General features: G+C 37.3%; 1 protein-coding gene across 3 annotated transcripts; it reads left to right on the forward strand.

Annotated features, from left to right (window-relative positions):
* The first annotated feature begins 4,562 nt into the window (after positions 1–4,562).
* On the forward strand, positions 4,563–10,999 carry LOC104887164 (glycerol-3-phosphate dehydrogenase [NAD(+)] 2, chloroplastic). Of its 3 annotated transcripts, XM_010671762.4 has the most exons (10): positions 4,563–5,111; positions 6,054–6,190; positions 6,273–6,378; positions 6,527–6,599; positions 6,687–6,728; positions 6,839–6,926; positions 7,920–8,067; positions 8,530–8,679; positions 8,761–8,910; positions 10,471–10,999. In XM_010671762.4, exons 1-10 carry the CDS (start codon positions 4,743–4,745, stop codon positions 10,483–10,485), a joined length of 1,278 nt encoding a protein of 425 aa, XP_010670064.2. In that variant the 5' UTR covers positions 4,563–4,742; the 3' UTR covers positions 10,486–10,999. The 3 variants fall into 3 exon arrangements, with proteins under 3 accessions (XP_010670064.2, XP_010670063.2, XP_048494136.1); XM_010671761.4 differs by having other exon boundaries at positions 6,527–6,728; XM_048638179.2 differs by having other exon boundaries at positions 4,816–5,111; positions 6,273–6,343; positions 6,527–6,728.
* The last annotated feature ends 114 nt before the right edge of the window (positions 11,000–11,113 follow it).

An 11,113-nucleotide genomic window follows, 5' to 3' on the forward strand; every position in this document is an offset into this window, starting at 1 on the left:
CTTGTAATTTCCTCTCATACTCAACATACTTATTATATGTAATATACATAGTGTTTGGGTGAGAGAAAAATTAGAGAATAACCTTATTGTAATCAAGAGATATAAAATAAAGAGATAAAAGAGAAGGCTTTGAGTGAAGTCAAAGAGTGTGTCATCAGTTCAGGAGGAACTGGGTGATTGGGACCAAGTTCCTAGAGGAACAAAGAAGGTTCGTCAGATCAATAGGTTGTACTCCCTCTGTTTTTTTTATCATTCCTACTTTTCTGTGCGCGTCTTCCAATGCACGTTTTAAAACTTAAATATCTTTCATTATATATTAGTAAAAATTATAACGATTGAATATTAATAAAGTACTAATTGAGACGAATCAAACAAGACCCCACATGACTATGTTTTTTCTTATAAATTGAGAACATTTGAGAAGATTCTCTCTATGCATGAATGGTGTCAAGATTCCAAGTGAGAAAGATAAAAAAAAAACAGAGGGAGTAAAAGATAAGAGTTTTTTGGCCTGTTCTAGTAAAGAGAATTTGAGTCAAAATCCCTAGTGGTCAAGGTTTTTCTTCCTATTGGGTATAAGAAGTTTTCCTTATAAAAATCTTATGTGTTTGTCTCTTTCGCATTTGAAGATTATTTTTATTTCGCAATATAATTCGAAAATTTCCCCTCCACTATAATTCACCCCCCTCTTGTAGTTGGTCTAGTGTTAATACTAAAATAACACTTATTAATGTGTATCTCAACTTATTTAAATTAATCTAAGCTTATCTTACAACAATTACACTACTATGCATGTGTTCCTTTAATATAACTTGTTGTTTATTGTATTTTACTAAACTAATTTGAACTTATCGATACCGAGTAAACGATAACTTATAAAAACTTATTTGGATAATATTAGCACACCTTGTATAGGCGAAATCAAAATTTCGGATCATATATGTATGCAAGCCCTAAAAAAGGGGAGGCAAGAGAGGGTATTACTTAGTAGGGTAACATTCATACACTAGGGGGAAAAAAAAGAAGGGCTGCGCTTTTTCTATAAGCGCAACCCTATTAGTGAAGGGTTATGTAGGGCTGCGCTTTTGAAGAAAAGCGCAGCCCTTTACTTAGTAGGGCCGCGCTTTTGGAAAAAGCGCGACCCTTCTGTATGTAAGAAGGGCTGCGCTTTTTCCAAAAGCGCAGCCCTACTAAGTGAAGGGCTGCGCTTTTTATAAAAGCGCAGCCCTTCTTAAAAAAATTTGAAATAAAAAATTCGCGGGCTTCAAATATTAAGCGGGCTTCAAATATATTATCCCTCTCTCTCCTCTCTCACGTCCCTCCTCCCTTTTCCTCCTTCTCTCTCCTGTCCCTCCTCCTTCTCTCTCATCCTCTCTTCTCTCTCAAAAACTCCCAGAAACGCGACAAAAGCCTGAAATGATTTGCACGAATCATGCCGATGGAGTCCGATTGCCTATTGTGATACCTTTTCGGAACCGGAACGGGCCAACGAGTCAAACACATAGCCACGCTGTGATGTATAGGCTTTTTAAGCCATCCGAGTTCGTTTAAGGCTCCAAATAGGCATTTTAAGTATTTCCGATTTTTTTTATTTTCTTAATTATGTATCAGGGTTTTGTTTTATGTATTTAAACATTATTAGGTTAATGTTTGGAGGTAGTTTTTGACTTTTCAGACCTATAATTTCTTAATCTTTGTTTTGATTAATGTTCTTGTATTTTCAGATCTATAATTTCTTCTCTTCTGTATATTAGTTTTTGTTCCTTTTCGTTTCGTTCTTTTTTTTTTTTGTTTTGGGTTTAGTTGCATTGTAGATCTATATTTTCTTCTTTTCTGTATATTTGGGTTTAGTTGCATTGTAAATCTATAATTTCTTCTCTTCTGGATTTGGATGGTTTACTTTAAAGTTTAATGCAAATGTTAACATTCAGAAAATGTGAGATTAATATATGAGTAAAAAAATGTCAAAAAAATTTTTTTTTTTATTTTTTTTTTGGTAGGAAGGGCTGCGCTTTTACCTAAAAAGCGCAGCCCTACTTAAAAAGTGAAGGGCTGCTATTGAAAGGGCTGCTGTCAAAAAGCGCAGCCCTACCGGCCTTTTTCAGCACAACCCTTCTTCAATTTTCCACTAGTGATAAAAAAATGAAATAAAAAAATCACAACATCCATTATAATAACAAATACCCCCGAGTTTTCACAAAATTCACCGGGTACTTCGTACTTTTGAAAAAACACAGGGTACCCCCTCAATTTTACGATAATACACCCAAATGCCCTTAATGACTAGCGGTGTTAACCATCATTAGTCGTTAATTTAAACTCTAATTAACACTAACCCTAACCCCTAGCCCTAATCCCTAAACCTAAACCCTACCCTAACCCTCCCCCCCACCACCCCCACTCCAACAGCTCCTCCCGCAGCTCCCTCATCCCCGTCAAATCCCCCATCCTCCCTCACTCCTGTCGAATCCCCCCTCCCCGCTAATTTCCACTTTTGGACTGTTCACTTCCACGAGAAACACCCACCCCCAATAGCTCTGCAGTGACGAAGAACAACCAAGATGAGAACAGGGATAAACTATAACGTCGACGAAGGGAAGGGGGCTGCACGGTTGCGTTGGCTGTGAGGATGGGGGCTGCGACTGGGAGGGTGGGGGCTTCGGGACTGCGAGGGGGTAGGGAGGGGTGGGGGCTACCATGGTGGGGGAGGGGGGATGCTGGGGTGGTGGGAGGGTTGGTGGGCTGATTGTTAGGGTTAGGGTTTAGGGTTAGGGTTAGGGTTAAGGGTTAAAGATTAGGATTAGAGGTATGGAATAGGATTATGTGTTAATTAAGGTTTAGAACAGAAAAGTAAGATTAATGACTAATGGCAGTTAACACCGTTAGTCATTAAGAGCATTTGGGTGTGTTATCGTAAAACTAAGGGGTACCCCGTGTATTTTCAAAAGTGCGACTGTGCGAGGGTACTTGGTGAATTTTGTGATAACTCGGGGGAATTTGGTGAAAAACCCGTTGCTTTTAATGTGCATTATTTTCTCACTTTTGTATAACCATCAGACAACATCCTTGTGATTCATTTCTCACTTGGGTCTCTTTTTCGGGCTTCTTGTTGCAAGATATGAATGGTGAACCACCGAGTTAAACCATTACACTCAGAGTAAAAGTGAGTGAAATAAAAAAGGAACAAATAAATGTCAAGAGTGGGTACTTCAAAAAATAAAGTAAACCGGGTAATAGTTAAAAGTGTGTAATGGAGAATGAAGACAAAAAAAAATAAGAATAAGGCAGGCGAGAAAGAAAAAATATTTGACAAACTAAACTTAAACTTAAGAGTGTTCCTCTCCTGAACTAAATCATAGAAAGAAAAAAAGTACACCTCTAAATTCTAGGTGAGAAATTTTTATTATACATCTATTATCCCATGTCCTAAATTCCTTGTTTGGCTACAAAAAGATCGTTATTGTAAACACGAGTAGTCAGAGTTGCATATTATTATCTTGTCAGCTCAAGTACGATATAAACTCAATTTTATTCTTACTTCCTCCTTTTTTTTTTACTTGCAACATTGAAGTATGACACAAGAATTAGGATAAAGAGAAAATATATTAATAAAAATGTCAATATTACAAGTAATATGCGATTTCCTAAAATAAAAATATTACAAGTGAAAAAACGGAGTATTAGCTAAGCTCGAGCAAGGATTTGAGACTCAAGGTAAATTCTAAATCAAGTGATGTTAGAGTATGTACAATGGGGCTCTCCAACTAGCTCTCCAACTAGCTCTCCAAGGAGAGAGAAAATGGAGAGCCACCTCTTACCCAACAATGGGGCTCTTGGGTGTGTCTTGGGTGTCTCTCCATGGAGACACTTTGCAAAAGGGCTCTTGGGGAGATACCATTTGGGTTGATGGAGAGATGGCTCTCCAATGTGTGGGACCCACTTTTTATTGTAATTACTTCAATTCTATTTCTTCATGCAACCATTTAATGATCTTTTCTATAAAAATTAAAAAAAAGATGGTAATAATTATTATGCCAACAAGTATAATTTTCCTTTATCTATAAAATGAGCCTAATATTGGATATTTAAAAATTAGTTTTTCATGTTGTAGGTTAATTCTTCATTCCATGCCAAATTTATGAAAATTAAATATTAGCACTCATAATTATATTGTTTTTTAAAAATTCTACTTTGCTTAAATTATGAAAAAGATTAATTTGTAATTATATTTAATTTACATGAATAACTTAATTTATATAACTTTGATCATAATATGAAATGAGGTTCATTTATTGACATGTGGACCACAAAATAATGAAAAGTTGAATGGAGAGCTCTTTAAAGGGTTTTATTGTTGTTGAGTGTTTTTAGACATGGCTCTTGAGAGTAGCTTGAAGAGAGAGAATAGGAGAGAGAGTGTGGAGAGCTAGTTGGAGAGACACCAACCATTGTACATGCTCTTAGACTACAATTTGACTCGGCTCGGCTCGGCTCAGCTCGGCTCGGCTCACCCTCTAGTTATTTTTGGTGCAACCGTGGTGCAATGATGACGAGCCCTAGTGAACGGTAAAGTTCCACGAAACTGGATTTTGTTGCCAACGAATGCATCAGCAATTCAGCACACAATCCTCTAGTTTCTCTAGTCTCCTGCGTGTGAATGACGAACAACAACTAATATCAAACTTTCCATTGACACAAGTCACAAAATCAAAAACCTTGAAAAACAAAACCCAAAAAAAAACATGGCAACTGTTTCAGAACTCAAATTCCTGTCACCAATCTTAACACCAAACACTCAACCTCACCATTTTCCTCACACTTTAAAACTCAAATTTTACTCAAAAAAGACCCCTTTTTTCAGCATTTCACTTCTTCCTTCTAAAACCCAACAATGGCAGAAAGTATTACGCCCATGTTTGGCAGCAGAAGTTGCAGATTTCCCACCTTCTTCTGATGATTCTGAACAAAACCCAGAAAAAGTTGCTGCTGCTGCTGCTCAGGAAAAGAAAGATCGAAGAAAAGCAGTCAGAATTGCGTGGGAAAAACTTGTTCGTTGGTCTCGTTCTTGGCGTTCTAAAACTAGGCCTGATGTTCTTCAACGCACTCAAAAGGTTTATAACTTTCTATCTTTTTTTTTTCTTGTACTTTCTTTATTTTAGGTTGTTTCATTTATGGGAATATGAGTTGGTATTGTACTATTGTATTTGCATTTGTCACGGAAACGATTTCTTATGACGAGTCATGTTTGACGACCCTAAATCATTTTGGGGGTAAGGCTTTGTTGTTGTTGTTGTTGTTGTTGTTGTTGTAATTGGGGAGGACTTTATATATTTGATTGCTTTAATAGTCAGATTGGTATAAATATAAGTGTTGTTGAAATTTCAAGTGTAACATATGGCTGGAGGTGCACAATCATGTAAGGCCTTGTTTGGTTGCATATAGGAAGTCATACTTCCTAGGAAGTTAATTTTTCCATGTATTTGAAATTCCTTAGTTTCATATTACTCGCTACACTTCTCAATTTACGGACTCCTAGGCAATTTTTGGAGAAGAGAGAGGTAGAGAGTAAAAAGATAAGGGATCCATGTGAGAGGAGAGAGATAGAGAGAGTTTTTTGCCCAAAAAGGAAGTGTAGCAAGTAATGTGAAACTTCCCACAATGGAAAGTGTAGCGAGTATTATGAAACCGAGGAAGTACTATTATGAAATACACATTTTAAGCGAACTAGTGTGGGATGATGGATTTGGTGCAATGCACGAAATGTTAGTTATGTCAAGGAGTAAGAAAGAACGAGATGTTAATTGAGTCAATGAGTAAGAAAGAAATAAGAGCTGAAAAAATGGTATAGACTTATGTAACTAAAGCTTAGGATAGATGCTTTATTAGAGGTTGGACAATATTACAAAGGCAATGCAATAGCTTGAGATTACATTAGTGGTTGATTTTTATTGGTAGGTCCTTTGTCGATTTTAATGTCTCAATCTCGGATTTTGAATGGAGCACTTTTTTTGTACTTATATCAAAGTAATCGTTGCTGTTATTGTTATTTATAGGTTGTGGTGCTTGGAGGTGGGTCATTTGGTACAGCTATGGCTGTACATGTTGCAGATAGAAAAGCAGAAATGGAAGTTAATATGCTCGTACGTGATCCTCAAGTTTGTCAATCTATCAATGAAAACCATTTCAATTGGTAAAGCCTTGACTTGATTCACCCAAAGCCTTGGCACTTGCTGGGATATTTGTTGTTTCAACTTTTTCATGTTTCGTTGCAGTAAATATTTTCCAAATCATAAGCTACCAGATAATCTTACTGCCACAACTGATGCCAAGTCTGCTCTTCAAGGTGCTGATTTCTGCCTTCATGCTGTGCCAGTGCAGGTTTCCAAGTTGTTAGCCATTAGCTTCTCGTTAACTTTTTCTCTGAGTAAACTTATGTGCTGTGCTCATTCGTCTTTGAGAAGGCACATATATGTTTCTGTTGTGAACTCTGTTGTGCCCATGTGGCTTTGTGTTTTATCTTTTGCAGTTCACAGGTTCTTTTCTTGAAAGTATTGTGGATTATGTTGATCCTGCCTTGCCATTCATTTCACTTAGCAAAGGTTTGGAGCTTAATACACTACGGATGATGTCTCAAATTATTCCACAGGCGTTAAAGAATCCTCGTCAACCTTTTGTTGCTTTATCAGGGCCTTCATTTGCATCTGAATTGATGGACAAACTGCCAACAGGTCACTTGCATTGCTGTTCAAAAGATTTAGCACATGGGGTTGCTTCAATCGCACTATGCCACCATTTTTCTCCTTTACTTTTTTATTTATGCTTGATTTTACTCTTACAGCCATGGTAGTTGCTTCAAGGGACAAGAAATTGGTGAATGAAGTTCAGCAGCTTCTGACTTCTGAGAGGCTAAGAATCAACACTTCAAGGTAAATGTCACCCAAAAGTATGCTTTCTGAAACTGCATTATAAATTTGATCTATATCTTCCGTTTATTGCCCCCTCTCCTCTAGACTAAGATAAAGCTATAAAGTAATTTGGAACATTCTATGGTATATTTCCATTGTTTACAAGACCCAAAGAAGTTTATTTTTCTGTAATTGTTAATTCTTTTGATTGCTTACGTACTGTTTTATAATCTCAGAATAAAACCGAAATTTAGTATTGCCATTGAATAGACCCTTAGTCTGCCCTCTTGTGACTTTGACTGCCCTCTCACCCCTCCTTCCTCCAATTTTTCTTTGTAAATAAACCAATACTTAATTGTCTTGAATGTACATTTCACTGTTTGCATTCTCTTGTTGGTCAAAGCGTTTTCTGCAAAATAAATTTTTATTTGCTGCAAGTCTTGTGTTGTAGGCATGGACTACTCTATTTGTCTGTTTACCTTGTGGTGAAGGGAAGGCGAGGTGAAAGGGGTTTACATATACTGCTCCCTCTGAGATGGCATTTCTTATATCATTTTATCTGAAATTATATTCATAAATCAAGTTCTACTCCTTTTGTCGCAAAATTCCACTCAGATCTGTAGCCACAATATTGTGAATCACAGTTTCCAAGAGGGAGAGTATGGATTAAATTTCATTTCTTATGTTTTCTCATTTTATAGTGTTTGCATACTTCAATGAAGCTTTACTCCCTCGATGCCAATATATTTTTGCTTTCATTGGAATTTGTCTCATATTGTAGTGAGTACAGATTCCAAGGGGATAATATTTTTGGATATTGAGCAAGTACAATGAAGAGGGACACAAGTCTAACTTGAGAAACTACATGTTGAAACCTGGTCAATGAACACAGAAGTTGCAAATGTATTGATAAACTGGAACTTGGGCTGTTATGGATTTGTGGTCCTGGAGAGTCACCTTGTCTTGTATTCTTTTTCTGCTACTTTGCTCATCTCATAAGCTCTGATGCTTCAGTGATGTTACAGGGGTTGAAATTGCTGGCGCATTGAAAAATGTTCTGGCTATAGCGGCTGGAATCGTGGAAGGGATGAATCTGGGTAACAATTCCATGGCTGCTCTTGTTGCACAAGGGTGCTCGGAAATTCGTTGGTTAGCGAAAAAGGTATGTATAAGAGTCCTTGCCTTTGTAGTTCTTATCAGCCACTGTGTATTAAAGTTACGTACATTGCTCTGTGGAAATAAGCGATTATTTAAGTCCCAAATGATTTAGCAAGTTCCAGCACTAGCATCTATCTATAAACAATGTGCACAACGTTTCACAGACAAAAAAATCCAGGTGCTCTTAGCAGAGGTTTTACATTTGTTCCTTCCTCATATTTTTCCCCTCGTGGGTCTTTTCTCCATCTTCTGGCATAACTTGGATGACATGGAATCTGTAGTGTATGGTAATCTGAAACCCAAAAAGAAGATGGCCTCTCTGTTACTTGTGTCTATGATTATACTAAGTGCATACTCCTGAACCTGTGTCGGTTCTTTTCTTTTTCTAAATAATATGGCTTGACAGGAAATTGTATCCAAATCTTCAATCTATAGACTTATAGTCCTTTCATCTCCTCCAATGTAGATGGGTGCCAAGTCTGCAACACTTACAGGGCTATCAGGAACCGGAGACATTATGCTTACATGCTTTGTTAGTCTTTCAAGAAATAGGACAGTAGGAGTTCGTCTTGGGTCAGGTGAGAGACTTGAAGATATATTGAGCTCAATGAATCAGGTACCAAACCGCTATCCTCCATTAAGTCTTGTAAGAAGTTCCTGCATTCTGGTTCTCATGCTTAAAGGATATTTCCTTCAGGTTGCTGAAGGTGTTGCTACAGCTGGAGCCGTCATTGCATTGGCCCAAAAATATAATGTCAAGATGCCAGTTTTGACCGCAGTAGCTAGAATAATCGACAATGAGCTGACTCCTCAAGCAGCTGTTCTCGAATTGATGAGCCTGCCTCAGGTATTTGATTCTGCCAATTATGTAGTTCTTTTCTCCAAAAAGGGCATGTTTCAGTTCTGAAAATTTCAGCCAAAAGCTTCCACTCTAAATCTTTTTTTTTTAATGTAAGATTATAATATAAGAAGTCTTAGTTTCCAAATTTTTAATTGTAATTGACGGTTGTCTTTCAAGTTTAGTAACTTAATTCTTTTGGGGGGGTTTCAATTAGTTCATGCTTGGTAAAGGTAAAGCAACAGTTATTAGCCTTGCTATTTTTGTTCAAAGATGCCATTGATGTTGAACTTGGAACTTGCAAGTCTTCTATCCTGTGTGGCAGGGATTACCATGCACTTAGCTATGATGAAACCCACATTTTCCTCATTTCTCCTGTTTGCCTCCTGTTCATGTTATTCACAAATCTCCTCATCATCCCCATTTTGTCTACCCTTGTCTTTCTTATTATCAACCTTTTCTCTATGCTACTCGCGTAGAGTACAAGTTATATGGGACACAATAGGCATGAATGTAGTATTTATTAGTTACCAAAGTTGCCTTACTGAATTTTGTCTCGTCCTCATTTCTGCTGTTTGGGTGTGTTCTCTTCCCCTGAACTTATATTAACAAACTTATTAGACCGGATGGGACCTGATAGACTTGATTTTACCTTATGTCTACACTTGATTATACCTAAAACTTTTTTTAAGGCGAAAGGAATGTACCCTTAGTCTCTCGTTCATGCTATTCAAATCTGAGGACCCCTCATGTCCTCCTTTTGGTCTTGCCTTTATCTTGATTATTGTCAAATCATTCTCTAGGTTGTTCCTCTATATTACAAGCAATTTGGGTAACAAGAAGCATGAACGTGGTACAAGTTAGCCACTGAAGTTGACTTAAGTTAAATGTATTTCAGTCCTAATATTGAAGAATATTATGGTTTTGATGCTCAATTGAGCACGACTGAAAGCTCCTCAGAAAAAAAAAAAAAAAGAGCAGAACTGAAAGCTTCCAACTTCTAAGTTTAGAACACGCATTGAGATTGATAACCAATTTTGATTTGACTTGAATGACCAACTTGGATTGGAGATTGGCTGATTGTAATTTGATGTATATGCGATGTTGGTCATCTGTCTCTATTTTGTTCGGACTCTTCAGAGTACCTTTTTCATGGAGGGGCCTTGAGGAACATTGGCTTCATAATGAGCTAATGCCTCTACAAAGCTCGCCACCTTTGGGTGTGTGTTTGGGGGGGGGGGGGTTCTTGTTTAGAACATCTCTCTTATGAACTTGTCAGTGAGGCTTTTCCTTCATCCCTTGAGAAGTTAACATCTTCCTTGTTGAGATACTCCACAAAGAAGTTAACAAGCCTTTTTGGGAAGTTTTTTCTATCTACTGTATAGACAGTTGGGCCGCACACCCGTGTACTGCTTACTTTATTCTCTCTACCTTTTTACTCCGTGCAAAAAGGAGATATATTTCTGGATTGTGCACCAAAGTAGCTACAATAATGGCCATTCAGACTTTCTGTTGGTCTCTTGTTCATGTGACATGATCTGTTGCCTTTAACTACTGAGTCTGCTGCAGGTGGAAGAAGTTTGAAGCCTGTGAACCGAGTTTTTGTTCGGACTTCGGAGCCTGTTTAACTCTTGGGGCGAAATACCTCTATGATTCTATTGCTGATGTGCTCCTTGCTTCACGGATCTGGGTTTCAACTGCAGGAGCATTGCAGAGTTCAGCTTAATCAGAGCAAAGCTCAGGGCCAAACCGATGGCAAAATACTGAGAAGACATTGCAGAGATCATTAATCTTAAAATATCCAATCATTCAATTTACTTATTTATTCTGATTTCAATTTAATCAAAAGTTCTTACTACTACAAGTTAGTTGCAATGCAACGATTAGTCTTTCTGATTTCTGCTAATCTAGAGTCTATTTTTCAGAGTTCTCTAGTTTGAGTGCACTGGTTAGCCTGTGTTCTTTTTGCTTAAATTTAGTGTAATATTGTGATTGATTGATATCTTTAAACTAGTGAAGTAATTTTTGGTCTTGGACCGTGCTTTCACTGCTGTAAGTTTTGTAATATTACGACTCTACAAGTATGATTTACCACTAATACTCCATCCATTCATATTTGTCTTTATGTAATGTTCCTGTTATGAAGTCAAAACATTGACCATAAATTTTCAAATACACTAATCATTATTACATGGGTTTTTGTTAATTTTGT

This window comes from Beta vulgaris, chromosome 2 (genome assembly GCF_026745355.1).
Source record: "Beta vulgaris subsp. vulgaris cultivar EL10 chromosome 2, EL10.2, whole genome shotgun sequence".
Classification (NCBI taxonomy): Eukaryota; Viridiplantae; Streptophyta; class Magnoliopsida; order Caryophyllales; family Amaranthaceae; genus Beta; species Beta vulgaris.

Bases quoted from the DNA above. Each gene is read 5' to 3' on its own strand.
- LOC104887164 (XM_010671761.4), top strand. From the start codon at position 4,743: ATGGCAACTGTTTCAGAACTCAAATTCCTGTCACCAATCTTAACACCA. The intron at 6,729-6,838 runs GTCACTTGCATT...TTACTCTTACAG, and splicing joins GATGGACAAACTGCCAACAG to CCATGGTAGTTGCTTCAAGG. The intron at 8,068-8,529 runs GTATGTATAAGA...CCTCCAATGTAG, and splicing joins TTCGTTGGTTAGCGAAAAAG to ATGGGTGCCAAGTCTGCAAC.